This window comes from Thamnophis elegans, chromosome Z (genome assembly GCF_009769535.1).
Source record: "Thamnophis elegans isolate rThaEle1 chromosome Z, rThaEle1.pri, whole genome shotgun sequence".
Lineage (NCBI taxonomy): Eukaryota > Metazoa > Chordata > Lepidosauria > Squamata > Colubridae > Thamnophis > Thamnophis elegans.
Genome location: NC_045558.1, coordinates 110,007,267 through 110,028,027, shown reverse-complemented (window position 1 = coordinate 110,028,027; position 20,761 = coordinate 110,007,267). Strand labels below are relative to the sequence as shown.

At 38.6% G+C, this 20,761-nt stretch overlaps 2 protein-coding genes across 2 annotated transcripts; both read left to right on the top strand.

Annotated features, from left to right (window-relative positions):
- Positions 1 to 8,546: 8,546 nt before the first annotated feature.
- LOC116521359 (olfactory receptor 12D2-like) lies at positions 8,547 to 9,488 on the top strand. The gene has a single exon (XM_032236037.1). It carries the CDS (start codon positions 8,547 to 8,549, stop codon positions 9,486 to 9,488), a length of 942 nt encoding a protein of 313 aa, XP_032091928.1.
- A 9,131-nt stretch (positions 9,489 to 18,619) lies between these two features.
- LOC116521358 (olfactory receptor 12D3-like) lies at positions 18,620 to 19,561 on the top strand. Its single transcript, XM_032236036.1, has one exon. It carries the CDS (start codon positions 18,620 to 18,622, stop codon positions 19,559 to 19,561), a length of 942 nt encoding a protein of 313 aa, XP_032091927.1.
- Positions 19,562 to 20,761: the final 1,200 nt, after the last annotated feature.

Genomic DNA, 20,761 nt, shown 5'->3' with positions numbered 1-20,761 from the left:
CAGTTCTAAGTTGCTTCTCTCCTTGATTAGTTTCCACCCATTGCTTCTTGTTCTATACTCTGGTGCCTTGGAGAATAGTTTGACTCCCTGTTTCAGTTGGTTACAGTATTTTCATGCATTTCTTCCATAGTCATCACCTGCTTTTCATATAAAATCACATATTTTAAATTCACATATATTCATGTATATCACAATTATTATATCTCTACCTTAATTTGACTATAATTGTTTTTACATCCTTTTATATATAATATTCAAAATCTAGAATAGGATTATATGATAACATTCTATTAAATCATCCTAAAATTGTCCAATCGCAATACATCTTCATAACATATTCTAGATAAAGTTTTTAAACCTCCTCTCATATTCTCCATGGTTGTTTATATAAAATTTCATATTATCAAACTAATATATCTACATGTATTGTTATCATTATTAATCATTATTTAACTATCACTTTGTCACTTCATTTTATACATCCTACTAGTAAATAAAATTTAGCTTAGTTTTTATTATACATTTTCATTGCATCAACCTGTATCTTTCCAGTAATAGTGTAATCTTATATCTCTTGCCATTTGTAGCATTAATATTCTAATTACTTTCTTAATAAATCTTGTATGAACTTCTCTTCGCAACATGTTGTTCCTTTTGTATCTCATAAAAGCTCAAAACCTAGCATCTAGTCTTTCCATCAGCTTATATTTGGTTATCACTGGTGCTTCTGTCAAGATTTCTCTCCTTATCTCCATCAGTTTTTCTCTCTTTTCTTCTTCTGTGCTTTGAAGTCTGAGATAGAGTTCCAATCCATCTATCTCCCCTTTCCATATTCCGCTCTTGCCATTATTAGCCACACTTACTTTGTTGTCAGTATCCACAGTTTTCTTATCTCTTTGCTCATTTTTTCTTCCATTTTTTGAACTCTGTCTTCTACATTCTTCATTTGATAAGCATCCTAAGTTTTTCCATCAAATTTTTCTGTTTTGTATTCCATATTTTCCAATATATTTTCAATTCTCTCTGTCACAACTAATAGATTTTGAATTTCAAACATAATCATTTGCAATGTTACAGTTTCTTTTTTCCTGCTGTGCCATTCTTCCAATTTTGCAAGCACTACCACCATAGGATTCGAGGCTATTTTAATAAACTTCAAACAGGTTTGTTTATTATCTTTCAAGTCCAAATGTTGTCTTCCCTCCAATAACTAGTGATAGAAATAGCAATAGCAATAGCAGTTAGACTTATATACCACTTCATAGGGCTTTCAGCCCTCTCTAAGCGGTTTACAGAGTCAGCATATTGCCCCCAACAACAATCCGGGTCCTCATTTTACCCACCTCGGAAGGATGGAAGGCTGAGTCAACCTTGAGCCAGTGAGATTAGAACCGCTGAACTGCAGATAACACTCAGCTGAAGTGGCCTGCAGTACTGCACCCTAACCACTGCGCCACCTCGGCTCTCGGTGGCACCTTGGAAATCCCAAAAAGCACCTGTATAAACAACTTGTGTTCTTCCTGTCAGTAAACAAACTAAAAAAACCTTGAATCTCAAGTGATCAAAGAGAAAGAAGAAAAAAACAATGTATCCAGCCTCCAGCCTCTAAGTGGCAGTGTAACTGCTTTTCCTCCTGTTGTACAACCCTCTTCATAATCCTTCTTATTATCTTCTTTATATTCCAAGCTTAAGAAAGAAAAAAACCCTTAAACAATCCAAACAAAAACAATCCAATCAATCCAATCAAGCATTATAAAAAAGAAGGAAACTTTTAATTCATAGTTGTAAGCAAAAGTGAAAAAAGAAGAAAAAATTAATCCATTCAGCTTAAAAAATGAGTATTTGCAAAAATTCCATCCATAAAAAAAATAGAAACAGCATAACATACTAAGTTTAATGTAAATTAATTTTGCTGATTACAATCTTATATTTTCAATTTCAATTTAACTTAATTTTTTTGGGTAGTCTCTTTTTCTAATAATAAAATTTCCTCACCAATTCGACACACTTTCTCTTTTCACTTTCTTCCCATTCCGGAGTTGTCCCAACTTCAGTAGCTTGATTAGCTGTGTTTCTGTTGCTGGAAAAAAAGCTATTCCTGGATCTTTCAGGGACTATGCAATGTCCCTGAGATCAGCAGGAGATGCCTTCTCAATCACTATCTCTTTGGGACGGTTTAGGTCTGAATGGACCGTCCAGCGGCAGAAATATCGACTGCGATCTCAGAGCACCAAGATGGCATGTCATGCCATCGTGACGTTAGCCCCTGTCCATACTTCATATATTTTAACCCATATTTAATTGTCTTTCCATTATCATATTCAATCGCTTAATAACTCAGTTTAATTATTGTGTAGAATAATATTTCATATATTTTAACCTTTATTTAATTATCTTTCCATTATCCTGTTCAATCAGTTAGCAACTCAGTTTAATTATCATGTAAAAAGAGTAAATCACATGCCTCAACTTTATATTTTCCACATAACAATTTCTAAATATCTGATTTTTCCCTAATAATTCTTTTGCCCCAATTCTCTATTCCTGTCGCCTTCCTTTTCTTTGTTAGGATATATCCCCCCTCTTCAGTTTTTCCTATGTCACTGTCAAGTGAAATCTTTTATTTGCTTTTTATTTCCCACTATTTCTACAATTTCATTACCTTCCCCCTATTCTTCCTTCATTTCCTGCTTCTCAGATTCTGGCTTCAAAATTCTGTTTAAACTTAATTTTAATGATTTATGCATATTTTTAATAATTTCATGCAGTTCTTCAAATTCCCACCTTTCCATAATGTCCAGTTCCAAAGTTACAGTTAATTATACAGTTAATTATAATTTAAGTTCCAAATTTTCCGGTCCAACTTATATTTTAGTTCAGTTAAAACAGAGAGGCTCTGATCCAGCTATATATTTTGGTTCAGCTAACATGGAGAGGAAGAGAAGGGGGAAACATTTTAATCACTTTGCTTTCTTTATTCTTTCCTTCGACAAATGGTTCACCAAGTTTCCAGCAATACAGCTTGATATTTTAAATCCAGTTTTAAATCCAGGCTAGTGCTTTTTCTTAATTTTTTTCCTTGTTACAGTCCACCTTTAATTGATTAGAATATGTTTTATGATTAAAATATATTTGCTTAAAATATTTTTTAATTAGAACAAACTTGGACAGACTCAGACAAAGCAAGTCTCCTTGATATGCTTTTAATTTTCATTTCTCCTCCTCCTCCTGCTTTTCCAAATTCTGATTTATGTCAGTTGGTTAATTAAGTCTTCTTTCCAAGCTTTACATTCCAATCATTGCTCAGACAAGATTGGATTATAAGGAAGAAAATAGTTGTTTAAGATATGTTAATTAGGACAAAACCTGAACAAAGCAAATCTCCTTGGTATTTTTTTAACTTTTGTCTTCTATTCGTTTATAGAGTTCTCCATTGTCAATTAATCTCTTTTAAAGACATAATCTTTTCAAGTCCAAACTCAAAGTTTGTGTTTTAATGGGTTAGTCAATTCTCTGTATTCCTCATTTCTGTCACCAAGTTGTTTAAAACAAGCAGTTCTTTTTTGGCTTAATTATTTTTAACTGCCATTATTTTCCCCTTCTTTCTTTTCTTTCTGCCAAATCCCAATAATTAATATTATTTATACTCACAAGGTTCTTTGCCTTTTCCAAATTCTGATTTATGTCAGTTGGTTAATTAAATCTTCTTATCAGGTTTCATATTTTTGTACACCACTCCTGCTTAGATGCTTTGGCTAGCAGCCCTCAGCTTGATGGTAGCCATGTTGCTATGCTGCCTCCCCTGATGCCAATACAAAGAACTACCTATGATGAACCTGCTACATTCCTCTAGGTCTAATGAGACACAGCTCCCTCTTCACTCCCCCCACAGTGAAGTTCTGATCCAAAAGGCATTCGTTTGTCAGACATAATTTATTTGTGGCTCTTTAGAACCACATTGTTTCTCTCTGTCTCCCAGATATATTCCCGCCCATTCACCACCGATTAACTATTGTAATATAGCATACATGAAATTTGTATAATTTAGGAGTTTCTAGAAGCTGCAACTAGTGATGTCTGGCAGATAGTCTACTGACTATGCTATCCATATCATAATCAAAAGAACTACATTATTTGGCATTTGATATACAAAGACTAGGTAGGGCAATAAATTATATATTCTAAACCGATATTGTCTTACTAGCTGAAGGGCTAAATAGCTCATTCAGAAACAATTGGGTCAATGGAAAATATCATCTTAAAGATTCCCAACTATCACAGGATAGTTAGTAGACTGTTAATAGACTGTTGCTAGAATTATCCACAATAATCAATGCATGGTCTCACAACATTTAAGATAATCAAAATATGGTTCTGTTGTGAGTTTGCTTTCCATTTTGAAAATGGAACTCACTTTTTAATTAGTAGATACACTTAAGCTTCAAATTTTTCATTGAGCTGTCCACTGTCACTTTCAAATCCCCCCCCTCTCTCCCACACAGTATTTTCTAAAATATTTATGGCTTATTTTTTCTTGGGCACTGGGGGAAAAAGCTATTATATTTATATTCCCTTTGTAGATGATTTTTTTTTAGCACTGCATTGAACAAATGATTTATTCCAAGAAGAGCAATTAATGTGTTGTTTATTTCCCCTTGAAATGACTTGATGCAGAGGGACTAAAATAAATAAAGGAGAATATCTTGGTAAGTACAGTGTTTGTGATCTGCTGTGCTGTTTTCCACTTGAGTCCCTTAAAGTGTCATATAGAATGTTGGAAAGAATTCAGAGATAACTGTATAAATGCAAGTATGAAAGCATATATGTATTAGTGACTTTTCTTAACTAGTATGGTAACTATACTTTTCTTTTGTCATGAATACAACAATCTTCCAATGACTGCTACTTGCTCTTTGAGCAGGAGTAATGAATCCAGGAGAACCCCCAAGTTGTGACCAGGTCTGTCTAGAGTAATGCCATCCCATCCAGAACTAACAGTGCTAAAATCATGCACCCAAAGCCACCCTGTCTTGCCATGGTTCAACCAAAACATGTTGTCCTCCATCCAGGACTCCACAACCTCCAGGTACTACAAGAGGGCAGTCTAATCACTTAGACTACAGGGGGTGAAGATATAGATCTGAGTATCATCAGTATACTGATGATATTTCAATGCATGGTGATGGATGATCTTACCAGTAGCTTCCTGTCGATGTTAAAGAGGAGTGGGGAGAGTTGTAAGCCCCATGGCATGCCATAAAATAGCACCTAAAGGCTGAATATCTCACTTCTTATTAACATCAATTGGGGCCATCCTTGGAGAAAGATGTTGAACCAGAGCAAGACTGTGCTGCCCAACCCCATATCCCATAGCCAGCTCAAAAGAATGACATCAAGGACTGCTGAAAGGTCAAGGAGAGAAGCAATGGTTGCACTATCCCCATTCTACTCTTGCCAGAGATCATCAACAGGTGTATTCAATGTCATTTCCATCCTATAATCAGGCTTGAAATCCAGACTGAAAGGGGTCCATATCATTTGTTTCATCCAGGACACTCTGAAACTATTATAGCTGCTATTGTTCAGAGAACCGGAATTTAAAGTTTAATCTATATTGCAATATTCTCTGACAACATGTTTGTATAAATAGGGTTTCTTTTTCTCCTTCCAGAAAAATGTGCTTTCTCTTTATCAGTGCAAGCTTATTTACATATCAATCTATAATATTTCAATTTTAACTGAAACACTTAACTGGAAATAAAGGGGGAAGGAAAGGCCAGCTAAGGATTTTAGAATGACTTTGCTACTCCCTAAATAAAGTATTTATAATGTTCGTTAGAAATATATGCTATATTTCTGCCCCTTTCCTCCCTTTCTCCCTCTCTTCATTTCTTTCTTTGAATATACTATATATTATCATATTATTCTGAAATAGATAATGCATGGCATTTTTGTTTCAAGGTATTACCTCACAACTATCACATGTCCCAGCACAACAGCACGTCATAGAAATCAGTAAAGTTCTGAAATTTTATGAAATATTTCTCTGGACTTTCAGATCAGTAACAGCCACTTTAGTGAGAGTTGGATTTATCAGTTTAATAGAGCTTCTTTCCACAAGGGACAGATTCATTCCTAGTTACAACTGTCCTCTGCAAAAAGCAAAAGTATCTTATGACAGCCATTCAGAAAGTGAATCCTGAGGTCTATTTTCGTATGGCAACCTTACTGTGGGATCTTTGGTGCTCTCTGAGGTTGGTTGTTTTCTTTCAGGAGTTTAATTTCTCAAACTTGTGTATTGATGATGTTACCTGGTTTGGGGAATAAAATGTCTGCAAACAAAAAGAAAAAAAACCAAGCTAAGGGAGCACCAAAAACCCCTCATTTCAACCTTGAGCTACAAATATTCTTTTTAATTGATGCAACCTTACTGTGTAATAAGAAGTAAATATTTTATGTCTTCACTTGCTTTTACATCCATGGCATTCGATTATGTAAGATCATGTTTACAATGGCATAGTAATCACTTCTTGTTGCTGATATTAGGGGAGAAATAACAAAAAAAAATCGGTTATGAAAACTGAGAATTATTTACACTTGTCCTAATTCTATATTGATCCTGGATTATATCTGAATGTGTTTTAAACAATTATAATTATGTAAGAATTATTTGCCTTTTTAAAAAATATGTTTACTCTGATTGATATCCAAAATGTCTAATGAAATGAAGAAATAGGATTTCAAGTAAGAAGTTTAATTATAGTTAAAAAGTAAACAAGACAAATATAATCATTTCTCCAGACAGCCAATTAGCCATTTGTTTTCTAAGTAAAGAAACTCTCACATGACTCCTGAACTAGGAAATATTCCAAGATTTAAATTACCTCTGTGTGTGTGTGTGTGTGTGTGTGTGTGTGTGTGTGTGTGTGTGTGTACATATATACCCTTCCCCCTGATAGTTTAAACCATAATGTGTTATGGTTTAAACTGTCAGCAATATTAATAATGCAATGCTTTTAAACAGTACAGATAACATACAGTTCTGATTCCTTTTAACTTCAGCAATATAATAGAAACAACAATGTCTCATTGTTATTCTCTGAATACACTAATTGTATCAGTTGCACATGATGAATGAATTTAAAAAATGCAATCTATCCAGGTATGAACTTTAGGAGCCAATAATATTTTACTTAAGGCTGCTTATAACTCCTTTTTCTCAATGTGAAGATTTACACATTTCATTTTATATGATCCACATACTCATTGTTGTCTTTTCTCTTATCTCATATTGCAGAAAGAAAGGAATCATAAGCTGAAATCTTATATTGACCACTTAGAGGAAGAAAATCATGTAGGAGTAGAAACCTCAATTTAGATTTTGTAGACTACAAGTAACCCAGAATGTGAGGAAATATGCATGCATGCATGCATGCATGCATACATACATACATACATACATATATACATACACATACGTGTGTCTCTGTGTGTGTAATTTCACTTGATAAACTTGCATAAAACAGTGGAGAATCAGAAAAACAGGTAATGATAAGCATAAGCTTGGGGATATAGAAAGAATTTGAACTGATGAAGTCCACCACTTTCTGATGTGCTCTTTACCAAAAATACAGAAAATGATGGACATTTTATAAACATTTAATGACATTATTGTAGTTTGACTAGTACATTTCAAATGAGCAGAATTAAAAGTGGACAAACATTTGTAGACAGCCAGTTTGATGTAGTGTTAAGGCATTAGATTAGAAACCAGGAAATTGTGAATTCTGGTCCTGCCTAAAGCAGAAGGCTGGCTAACCTTGAGCCGATCACTCATTTTTAGTTTTATGAATGAATTATTGTAATATTATACATTGTGTCTCCCTTGAAGATGTTCTGGAAGTTACAGGTGGTCCAGAATGCAGCAGCATAAGCAGTAATGAAAGGTTTTCACTTCTGAAATCTTACTAAGAAAACTGCAGTGACTAATCCAGGCACTTGCCAGAAATGAACAGGAATTTGAATACATCATCATCATCATCATCATCATCATCACCACCATCACCACCATCACCACCATCACCACCACCACCACCACCACCACCACCACCACCACCACCACCACCACCACCACCACAGATGCTGGCAACAACCTGTATCAATCATTAGTGCCAGTTAATAATATTTGTGATACATTTTTAAATGTTCTGTTGACTGAGTTTCATGTTTAATGAATAAAGTATATAATAATAATATAAATAAACATGCAAACAAATGGAGGATTGCAAGCATTCATCCTGCTTACACAAAACCATCTCCCTTAGGTATGATTTCAGTTCTGTCTAATGAGAGCATTCTATTTATATTAGTTGAAGTTATCGCTACATAAATATTAATAATATTTATTATTAGCAATAATTAAGCTAAGAGAAAGAGTTTAAAGGCTTTATACCCATCACAACACAGCCAATTTCTTTAAAAGTGTCTTATTCTGATATGGAACTATTTTCCAATATTAATGCTTGTTTTTTTTTATTTATACAGAAATGAAAAATTGGACGGAAGTGCCAGAATTCATTCTTCTAGGTTTAACAAATGACCATACACAGCAACACATTCTCTTCACAGTTTTCCTACTGCTGTACCAGGCTTGCTTGCTTGGAAATGGAGCCATCTTGGTAGTTATCTTTGTTGTACCACGGCTACACACCCCCATGTATTTTTTCCTAGGGCATCTTTCATTTTTGGATATATGTTGCTCTACAGTAATTGTGCCCAAAATGTTAACTGGGTTCATAACAGAGCAACAAACTATTTCCTTTGTTGGTTGCCTCACTCAGATGCATTTCTTTCATTTCCTGGGTAGCAGTGAGGGCATGCTTCTGGGTGTCATGGCATTTGACCGTTATGTAGCCATATGCAATCCTTTGCGTTATACCATTATCATGAACAAATGGACTTGTGTTACACTAGCTGGGGCCACTTGGGCTGCTGGCTTCTTTCATGCCCTGATGCATACAGTAGTGACTTCTCAGCTATGGTTTTGTGGTCCTAATCTTATCCAGCACTTTTTTTGTGACATCAAACCTCTCCTCCTGTTGGCTTGCAGCAGCACAGTCCTAAACCTCACACTTCTTAATATTGTCACTAGTGGTATTGCTCTGACCTCTTTCTTCCTTACTCTCTTGTCCTATATTTACATTGTTACATTCCTCTTTTTCAAAAGTGGCTCATGGCAGAACCATTGGAAAGCTTTCTCCACCTGTGCATGCCATCTGACTGTTGTTGCTCTTTTGTACATCCCTGTTATTTTTAATTATATTCTTAGTTCTGCTGCTGAATCCACTGAAAGGGAGATGAGCATGACTCTGTTGTATAGTGTCATCACTCCAGTTTTAAATCCTTTAATTTATACTTTGAGAAACCAAGAAGTCAAATCTGCCTTGAGAAAAATCCTATTCAGAAAAGCTCTTTCTAGAGGGATATGAACACATACAGGAGTGTTACAGAGGTCACATTAGAATTTCTTTGTATGGGAAAACTCAATTTTTGGAAGTCATTGGTTTCCAAAGTCCCCAAAGCTGTTTGGGCCTTTTCCACACCAATCTCCTATCACCAATCACTTTCAAAGATCTTCAGAGCTCAATATGTCAAAAAAGGAGAAGTAGCTGGGTCATGTGGCAGAAAAATGGCTGTCTTTTTTTCAGATGCCATTTTCCTTTGGTTTTTAGATCCTAGCCTCCCAGAACCCCCTGATCATTAGCTCCCCTGGACTTACACAAGGGAAGTGTGCATAAGAACACATGGCAGCCAACTGGAAGTTTGGAAATGTTTTCTCTCCAGCTTTCAGAGGGTCTACCAGAAGGGCCGGGGAGAGGCGGTTTTTATCCTCTCCAGGTTTCAGGAAACCTCCAGAGCCTGGGGGGTCATGCACACATGCACAGGAGGGTTACACATGCATGTGCAAGTGGCCAGGAAGGATTGAATTGGGGTGGGCATGAGGGCACATGCAAAATGCGCGTACACACAATTTTGGCATGCCATAAGAAAAAGGTTCACCATCACTGCCCTATACTATGTCACACAAGTGGCTGTCTAGTCTCTCTTCAAAACTCACAACTTCTGAAGGTAAGCCATTCCACTATTAATTGTGCTAATTGTTAGGAAGTTTCTTCTTAATTGATCAATTTCCATTCATTTTTTCTTGTCTTGCCTTCTAGTGCTTTAGGTTTAGGTTTAGGTTTATTAGCATTTGTAGGCCGCCCTTTTCCCTGAGGGGACTCAGGGCGGCTCACAGAAAACCAGGGAGGGGGGAATACAACATTAAGACAACAACATATAATAAAATAGTAAACAACATACATTCATCATTCGGGCGGGGTAGCGATTCTTATCCCCAGGCCTGACGGGCGAGCCAGTTCTTCAAGGCTATGCGGAAGGCTCGGACGGTGGAGAGGGTACGAATCTCCACGGGGAGCTCGTTCCAAAGGGTCGGGGCTACTGCTGAGAAGGCCCTCCTCCTTGTAGTTGCCAGCCGACACTGGCTGGCCGATGGAATACGGAGGAGGCCTAGTCTATGGGATCTTATAGGTCGTAGGGAGGTAATTGGCAGAAGGCGGTCTCTCAAGTATCCAGATCCACTGCCATGTAGGGCTTTATGGGTGATTAATAGCACCTTGAAGCGCATCCGGAGATCGACAGGTAGCCAGCGCAGCTCGCGGAGGATAGGTGTTATGCGGGTGAATCGGGGTGCACCCGCGATCACTCGCGCGGCCGCGTTCTGCACTAGCTGAAGTCGCCGGATGCTCCTCAAGGGCAGCCCCATGTAGAGCACATTGCAGTATTCCAGCCTAGAGGTCACAAGGGCCCGAGTGACTGTTGTGAGGGCCTCCCGGTTCAGGTAGGGTCGCAACTGGCGACCCTACCTGAAAATAGGTTGACATATTGTGCAAGTTATAAGTTGACATAGGTTACAATTTTGTATACTATAAAATTTTGCAACCCTTTGAAGAGAATTGTAAACCAGAACCTAAATTATTTTGAAACAGCATGGGGTCCACCTTTGAACCCCTCAATACTTAATCAGGCTACTTGTCTTAATTCTAACTCAAAAGCTTAAAAATTGAAACTCTGCTTATGCTCCTTCACCTAAAGAGAAGAAATAAGGAACCTATTTCTTTCTGTTTGAAAACAGGAAAATAGTTTTTGCAAGTAGGAAAGACTGGGTGGGCAGCTAACCACATTACCTTAGTCATAGAGCACAGTTTATGATAACCAGAGTTCAACTTGTAAACAAGCTATAGGTTAGCCATATTTTTAGCAATATATCTGAGTGGCGTTCTGACCTTTCCTCTTTCTGCATGAGTAACCAAGATTCACTTCTCTATTAGTTTCACTTTACTTCCCTATTGTGGTTTGGGAATCATGTATTGTAATTTTCCTTAAATATTTGTAATCTACCCAAAATAACCTTATGCTGACTTAGGTGAGAAGTTATGACCTGGAGAAGTGCACGCCTATATGACGTCTATATGATTTGTAATAACCATTTCAAAGGTATAAAAACTCTGTCAAAATGTACCTAAATCAGATCAGTTAGGTGAAAATCTACTGGTCTCTTGAATGCATTCAATAATAAACAAATCCCTCTCCTCTGGAAAGGTGTCGTCTCCTATTCTTACGTAAGTAGAAAGGCAGACCCTGATTTTGCCATTACAATTTTAAAATTGTATAAAATCACAGATAGTAAATAGGATTGCTTCTAATTTGTATTATATTTTTATACATTAATCATATTAAAATCATTTGGGGTAATTCTGCTGGGATTTTTTGTTTATTTTGTCTTATCTTAGTTTATATTAGCTTATCTCATCTTACTTTAGTTAATTTATATAATATAATTTATATAATATAATCATCTAAAATCATGGCAACTCTGGACAGATTACAAAAAAATGCTACAATAGACTCCCTTATGCCACTGGGCTTGAAATTTTGGGCTTTGGGCAGATATTAGAACTATGTCAACTAATGTCTGACCTAAGCGTAGTACATAAAATTGTCTACTACAATGTCCTACTTGTCAATAACTACTTCAGCTTCAACTACAATAGTACAAGGTCAAACAATAGATGCAGACTAAAGGTAATCTGCTCCAAACTCAATTGCAGAAAATATGACTTCAGCAACAGTAGTCAATCCCTGGAATTCATTATCCAACTCTGTTATTACATCCTGAAACCCCTATAACTTTAACTAAATTGTCTAGCATGGACCTCACACTTTCCTAAGGGGGGGGGGTGCATAAGCACACCAGCGTGCATACCATCCCTGTCCTATTGTTCCCATTTATTCAAACCCATTTCTTGTGTTCATGTCCATGTTTATGCTTATACATATTATCTTGTACATGTTTGACAAATAAATAAATAAATAAGCTAAATAAATTAACTAAACTAACAAATGTAAGGAAAGTAGAACATAGCTGTCCAGAAGAACAAAATCAAATATTAAAGCAGAAGAAATCAAATTAAACTAAAAGTGGCTCCAGAATTACATTTTTTCTAAGACCTGGGTAATTTTTAGTAATTTATTGAGTGCTGTAAAGATGAAGAGTAAAAATTTGGAGGGAATCTTGTTCCTGACAGATAACACCACAACCAAATAGGCATCCTTCTGGATTTCACAACATGACACTGTTTAAGGGGGAAGACCCAGATCACAACCGCCCTGATTGATTTCTCTGTCTTTGAAGCTGTTCCATCACATGCTTCTCTCTCCCACATCCACATAAAAGAAAAAAGAGAGATGGAAAACAAATGAAAAACACACTGAAAATCCCTTTAAAATACCCGCATATATAAACCTATATATCCACTGAAGTCTGACAGCAGTTCTATGATATATTAAAAACTAACTTTTTTTCAATTACATTTTTATGGAGTATATTCTATTAGAGTAAGATGACCAGACGTCCCGCATCTGGTGGGACAGGCACGCCTTTCAATAATTTTTCCTGTTCTCCAAAAACCCCGCTTTATTTTGGAGCTCGGAGCTTGCTCGCTCCCCCCGCCCATCAGCTGGTAGCTCATTCCGTTCTGCACTAAAAATCTAAGCCAGCCCAGCCTGCCGCTCACTCATTGGCCTGGACTCCAGCCAATCAGTGAGCTGGCTGGGATGGAAAACTTTAAGCACGTGCCATGCGTGCTTAAAGTTTTCCATCCCAGCCAGCTCACTGATTGGCTGGAGTCCGCTTAGCTTAGCACGCCGCGCGAGTCTCCATTTCATTTCGTCTTTTGCTTGCTGCTTAACTGGTGAGTAATGGTACTGGTGGGAATCGGGAGGCACTGGGGGCTGTTGCTCCGAGTAGAAGTTCTCTGTGCGAGGTGAAACAGCCGCCGTCGCCCCCCTCCCCTGTATGCAAGAAAGCTGTCCGGGGCGGCTTTCCCAGCCTCCTTTCTCTGCCCCCGCTCCAGTTCCACCTCCTCCAGCTGGCGGCCAACGGGAGGGAAAGGCAGGAGAAAGAGCAAAGGCGACGATGGTGCTGCTCTTCTCCACCCTCCACGTGGTGTTGGGCCTTTTTTTCGCTGTCATTGGGGCGGTCAAGCTCACTGATCTGATCGCCGGAGACACCCATCGGCAGATGATGAGTGGGGCACCTCCGAGGTGGGAGGGGAAGATAGTCCATAACACCGCTGGGCGAGGCAAGCAAGCCGCAAGTCGGGGCTGCAACCGTCTGGGCCACCAGTGCCTCCGTGCCCACCCCAGCCTCCTGTTCACCCTGGATCCAGCCACCTAACTCAAGAAGTTCTTGCTTGTCCGGGTTCTCCACAGAGAAAATGATGGGTCTGGGCAGACAGGCGACCTAGTTAGAACTTATTTGGAGTCTGGCAGCGCGTGGCTGTATTGTCAGAATGGCACAAGGACAGGTTGGTTTTTGCTCTTTCTCCTTCACACATTTGCCCGCATTCCCCTTCTTTCTTTGCAGGCGTTCCAGGCATGCATGGCAGTAAATTTAGCTTTTTAATCTTTCGCATGCAAAAAAGGTCAGAGGAAGAGCTCATTGTCCATGGGAAAAACTTCGGGGCAAATTCTGTTTACACGGTGGTCTGGAGATGCGCAGAAGTAGGGAAGGGAGGGAGGGCAGCGCTAATGGATGCTCTTTCTCCATCGCGATCTCCTCTTTTGATCTGTGACCATGAGATGTTCCTTTTGGCAGTTTCCCTTGTGACATCTGGGGACTGCAGTTGTCCTAGGTATCAGGCGCCGGGCTTAGTTTGCGTATCTTAAGAGAGACCAGTGATCGCGGGGTTTCTTGTATGCTGCAGGGAGAGAAGCCAAGAAGAGACGGGCCTGCCTCTCGCTACCCCCACTCCACCCCGGTCACCGGGGATGGGGACAGCTCTCCGCTAGACTTGTTGCCAAACTGGACAGGGAAAGGGAAAAGCTGTTCCCACCAGCCGAAGTGAGAACCATGCTGTGACCAAAGTTGGAGTCTGAAGTGATCCCTCGCTGAGCGGCTCTTGCAGGAGATCCTCTAAGGAAAGACTTGGCTCGCAAACTGTCTTCAGGAGCTGCGCAGGGCGAGTCCAGTTCTCGCCCTTACTTAAGACAGCGGGCCCATCCTCGCTTGCGGGGAGCCGCCTTTTCGGGCCTAAATCTTGGTGACCGGACGGACAGGCGGCAGAGCTTCCCGGGCCAGTTGTGTCGTGCACTTGCAAAAGAAAAGGCGCGCAGCTTCCTTGGGAAAGCAGCGCTCACTGCCTCCTGCCCGCAAAGGGCTTGTTTGCTCTCTTCAGAGGATGCTCCCTTTTCAGGACAGGGATTCCTCCCCCCACCTCTCTCTCACACACACTCACTCTTCCTCTCTCTCTCACACACACAAACACACACTCAATCATACTCTCTTTCACACATACAAACACCCCACTCACGCTCAACTTCCTTTCTCTTTCTCACACACAAACACACTCAGTCATTCTCTGTCTCACATACACACACCACTCACAATCACTCTCACTCTTCCTTTCTCTCTATCCTTCACACACCCATCCCATTCACACTCTCTTCTTGACCTTTGTCCAGTGTATCTCAATTAGGGGTGGGGATGTTTTAAAGCTGGTTACAGTCTGATCATATTTAATGGGTTTTGTTCTGTGTGTGTGTGTGTGTGTGTGTGTGTGTGTGTGTGTGTGTGTGTGTGTGTGTGTCCTTTTCTGGCCATCTAGTTTATTGCAGACTTTCTGACCTCAGTTTAGGGAATTAGTTGGAGAGAGGGAAGAGAGTCTGAGCCCACAGGACTGCCCTGCCCTCTGTGTAAACAGCCTGGGTTTGTACTCAGGTATTTCCAAATCTGGGAGTTTCTCTGACCTTTGGCCAGCTTTCCATTTGTAGAAGCATTTTGGTGCCTAAGGCTGATGTTTGAATGTTTGTTGCTGGGGGTGGGAGAGAGCCTGTTGCAAGATTTTTTTTTGGGGGGGGGAACAAAGAACTGCCTGAATACAATCTGTATCATTCACTGGAACCAGAGGTTTACTCTTCCAAGCTTTGGGACTTGTGCTGGAGAGCCCATCCTTAGGGAACTTCTCTCTATTTGAATGTGTGTATTGAGACAGAGGGCTGTCTGTTTTCTTTTTTCCACTGAATTGGTGAAAATTACTTTGTAAACTTAAGAAAAGAAAAGAAAAATGGACTGGAAGGAAGAGAGAACACCGCTTCCTCCACTTCTTCTTCCCTGTCTGCGGTTTCGATTGCAGTTGCAAGGAGTGGGAAGGAGAGGAAGGAAAGATGGAGGGGGGAAGGAAAAGAAGAAGGGAGGGGGGAGAAGATGGAAGGAGAAAAGATGGATGGAAGGAGAAAGAATGGAAGGAGAAGGAGGAAGATGGAAGAAGAAAGGAAGAAAAAGAAGAAGGGAGGGAGAAAAGAGGGAAGGAGGTAGGAAGAAAAGGGGTAGAGAGGGAAGAGAGGGAAAGAGCAGAAAGACAAAGAGGATGAAGTTGATAGGCAAGAGGAAGGAGGAAGGAAGGAAGGAAGAAAAAGGGAGGGAGAGAGGAAAGAAGAAAAGATGGAACTAGAAAGGAAAGAAGGGAGGAAGGAAAGGGGAAGACAGGGAAAGAGCAGAAAGACAGAGAAGGTGAAGTTAGATAGGCAGAAGGAAGGAAGAAGGAAGAAATAGGAAGGAGGGAGGTGAAAGGATGGAAGGAGGAAGGAACAGAAGCGAAGAGGAAGAGAGAAATGAAAAGAGCAGAAATACAGAGAAGGTAGATAGGCAAAAGAAATGAAGCTGAAAGAAGGAGGAAGGAAGAGAAAAGGAGGAAGGGAGTGAGTGAGGAAAGAATAGCAATAAAGCAATAGCAGTAGACTTATATACCGCTTCATAGGGCTTTCAGCCCTCTCTAAGCAGTTTACAGAGAGTCAGCATATTGCCCCCAACAATCCGGGTCCTCATTTTACCCACCTCGGAAGGATGGAAGGCTGAGTCAACCCTGAGCCGGTGAGATTTGAACCGCTGAACTGCTGATCTAGCAGTAGCCTGCAGTGCTGCATTTAACCACTGCGCCACCTTGGCTCAGAGGATAGAAGGAGAAAGGAAGGAAGAGAGGGAAAGAGCAGAAGACGGATAAGGTGAAGGTAGACAAGCAAGAGGAATGAAGGAAGAAGTGAGGTGTCTCGAGGAGGGGAAAAACATTTAGTGACCAAAGTTACAATGGCATTGAAAAAAGTGACTGATGACCATTTTTCACACTTAGCAACCGTTGCGACCATTTTTCACACTTAGCGACCATTGCAGCATCCTCATGGTCACGTGATCAAAATTTTGTTTGGCAACAGGTTTGTATTTATGCTGGTTTCAGTGTCCTGGGGTGATCTTTTGACAAAATATAAAATTTTTAATCAACCCCCCCCCCCCAATCAATGGTGTCCCTCTTTACCAATCTGAAAATCTGGTCACCTTATATTAGAGGCTATTATCCCTGAAATAAATTTTGTATATAACTTGTCCTATTTCACTGTGTCCTTCCAATTATTTCTCAAACGTTTGCGCAGAGAATGGAATGCTTTCAGAAAGCATCCATATTTCACCCATGCCTATCTTGGAAAATGCAGTAATTTGTTTCTATTCAGATCCTTGGCAATTTTCCTTTATTTATCATATTGGAGTACTTTAATCATCATTTTCTCCCCTGAGTGTATATATGTCCCAAGATTCAAAAGCTCTGCTAAATTAGTATTGTTAAAAGATATTGGGGAGAATGATGGTAGCATTTGTGGGGGGTATATGAGCAGAAGAAAACATTTTGATCCTGCTTATCTGCATACATGGGAATGGCTACATTCAAAAGACCATGACCTATCCCAGTAAAAGTTGAAAATTCTACCTATTCTTCATGTTCATAGAATCAAAGTTCCCTCAAGCATGACTGGTATGTAGACTATTTGGAACTGCTAAGACAGAGAATATCTTCAGAATCATGTATGTTGCCATGTGTCCTCAAGGGAAAAATGGGACATGATTATTATAAGTTAGTAGATAAATATTCTTTCCTTTAAATTTCATCTGATAATTCATCCATAGTATAGTATCTGCTGAAAATTGTTGGAAGAATATAGCTTCATAATATGCAATAGCTGTTACCAAGAAACCGAGTGTATCCTTTATTATCCTTGAACCAAAATTGCTAAAGAAAAATGCAGAAAAAAGTTGAGGTTAGTACATCTATCTAGATGAACTTAACTCCTGTATTTTAAAGGTTTGCAAATAGTAACATATAACTTTTGTTATTTGCATCTCAGTTCCCATTTACAGTGTAATCTTCAAATCCTTGAAATAAGATAAAATATTTTTGTATAAAAATAATTGATATTACTGCATTTCATCATTTGTTCTAAATCTGCTTTAAAATACATTTTTATTTATTTCTATGTTATGAATTAAATTCTTTTTTTTTCTGTTGTCACACCATTGCTTTCCCACCTTCAAATACAATCACTTTCTTTCTTTACTTCTTTTTTGCTTCTACTTCCTTTTATTTCATAATCTTAATATCTTAATAAAAATGAAGTGCTGATCTTCTGTCTGTTGCACTATATATCACTCCATGCAATTTCATTACTTGATATATAGTAGAGGGACACAAAATCTACAGTACAAGTCTTATTGCATTAAATCAACACACACAGGCAGAACAAATCTAACAGTAAATGTATGAAGCTATAAACCTTTGTACAGAGTGAATTTGAATCTCTCATGGTCTTAGCTTCCTTTAATTTGTTTCCATTAAAATTAATTTAATCTTAATTTTAATGATGAAACAAATCTGAATAAAATGAAATCTTCCATGATCTGTATTCTGCACTTGTAAGAAAAAGGAGAAAAAGACAAATGCAAGCTGGTCACTTTCTCCAATTTCATTGTAAAGTATAGATAAACAAACAAACAAGAATCTAATACCAAAACAAAATAAATCTAATATATGAAAATGTAAACTTTTTGAAGACTGAATTTTAATAAGGTGCCTCATAACTAAATGTCAAACACTGTTTAGAAAATAGTTTTACAATGCCATATCTAGCACTGTGATGCTTTCTCAAATCACTATTTTCCCCCCTATTTATAGACATGAAAAACTGGACAGAAATGTCTGAATTTATTCTCCTGGGTCTAACAAAGGATCACAGACTGCAACAGGTCCTTTTCACACTTTTCATGCTTCTTTACGTAGCCTGTTTATTAGGAAATGGTGCCATCCTGGGAGTTACCCTAGCTGAGCCTCAGCTCCACACCCCCATGTATTTTTTTCTGGGAAATCTTTCTTGCTTGGATATATGCTACTCTACAGTGACTGTGCCAACAATCCTAAGTGGTTTTCTTAGAAAGCTTCAGTCAATCTCCTTTACTGGCTGCCTCACTCAGCTGCACTTCTTCCACTTCCTGGGCTCTAGCGAGGGTATGCTTCTGGGCATCATGGCATGTGATCGCTATGTGGCTATCTGTAATCCATTGCGTTATACTCTCCTAATGAATAAATTGACTTGTCTTACATTAATTGGTGCCATGTGGGCAGCTGGTTTCTCTTATGCCTTGATGCATACAGTGGTGACTTCTCAACTATGTTTCTGTGGATCTAAACTAGTCCCACACCTTTTTTGTGACATTAAACCACTCCTTATCTTAGCCTGCAGTAGTACAGCACTCAATTATATTTTGCTGAATTTTGTAACTGGTTCTTTTGCTTTCTGTTTGCTCTTTTTCACTCTTCTCTCCTATTTTTACATCATCTCCTTCCTCTTTCTCAAAGTCCAGTCATGGCAGAATCGTTGGAAAGCCTTCTCCACTTGTGCATCTCACTTGACAGTTGTTGCAATTTTCTACATTCCAGTATTGTCTAACTACATGCTTGCTTCCTCCAGTGGATCTTCTGAGAAAGACCTTATCATCTCTTTGTTATACACAGTACTTACACCAGTTTTAAACCCTCTGATTTACTGCTTGAGGAATCAAGAAGTCAAATCTGCTATAAGGAAGATTCTATCTCAAAACACGCTATTTAAAAGGATCTGAATATTTCTACTTTTTTAAAAGTTTTTTTTTTTATTCTCTATATACAATTAAAAGTATACATTCACGGAGGGAGTGGCCGATGTCGTGATGAGACGACGTGGATCTCAAAGCTCTGAGATCGCAGTCGATACTTTTATTCCTGGGGGGGGTTCCAACGGACCTAAATCATCCCGAAGAGATGGTGAACAGGAAGATTACATCTTGCTGATCTCGGGGATATCACAAAATCTCAGAGAAAGGCAAGGGAAAGTCTTTTGCTGGTAATAAAAATTCCAGTCTGTCAAGACTGACAAAGTCAGGACGGCCTCAGAAAGGAACGGAACAATGTGGAAAGTCAAAGTGTTTTTAGTTGATGAGAAACTTTTATTGTTTTTAAAAAACAGACTGCCTATAAAATCTAAAAACTAATTTAAATCAAAGAATAGAAGAACTTAGCGGTGAATTTGATTTTTGCAATGGTTCTGGACAGTGGTTATCTTACTTTTTAAATGCTATTTACATGGATTGATTCTAAGCAAAACCTTTTCAAATGGATGGATTATTTTTCTAACATTGCTTTGTGACTCTCCGTAAGCTACAGAGAGCTGTAAACTTTTATTCTAAGCTTTTATTACTTGGCTGTATGGCTTAAGATCTGATAAGATTTTACAGCTGTCCCCTTGAAGTCTGTTTTCACTTGCAGAGAGTATGTGAGTGAGTTTTTCAATCTCTAAGCTTCTAAGAAAAAATACAGCTGCATATGAACATGGCGTCTCTCCAAAAAGTACTCTTATCTCTGCAGAGGGTGTTGGAGACAGGAAAGAATTGAGAGAAAATTGGATTATTTGATGCATTTGGCAACGAAATGTGACGAAAAAACTGAAAATGTTCTTCAAACACAAAATAAGATTGAAATTCAAAAAATTGAAATGGAAGATGAATATAAAGAGATTGAGCCTGTTGATATTCGTGACAATTGGTTTATTTCTGAGGGAGAAAAGAGTGGAATATTCGGAATTAAATGGAGAGAAAATTGATTTCAAAAGACAGGACATAGAAGAAGAAGAAAGCATTAAAGAATTTATGGACTATGAAATACTATTTGCAAAATCTTTGATAACACTGCTGATAATTAAAGATAAGCTGAAAAAGCAAACAGAAGGAGGGCATCAATATTATATGAGAGATACTATAAACAAGGAGTTGCTAAGAGGAGTCCAT

Excerpts from the sequence above, each read along its gene's own strand:
- LOC116521358 (XM_032236036.1), top strand. The coding sequence starts at position 18,620 with ATGAAAAACTGGACAGAAATGTCTGAATTTATTCTCCTGGGTCTAACA.
- LOC116521359 (XM_032236037.1), top strand. The coding sequence starts at position 8,547 with ATGAAAAATTGGACGGAAGTGCCAGAATTCATTCTTCTAGGTTTAACA.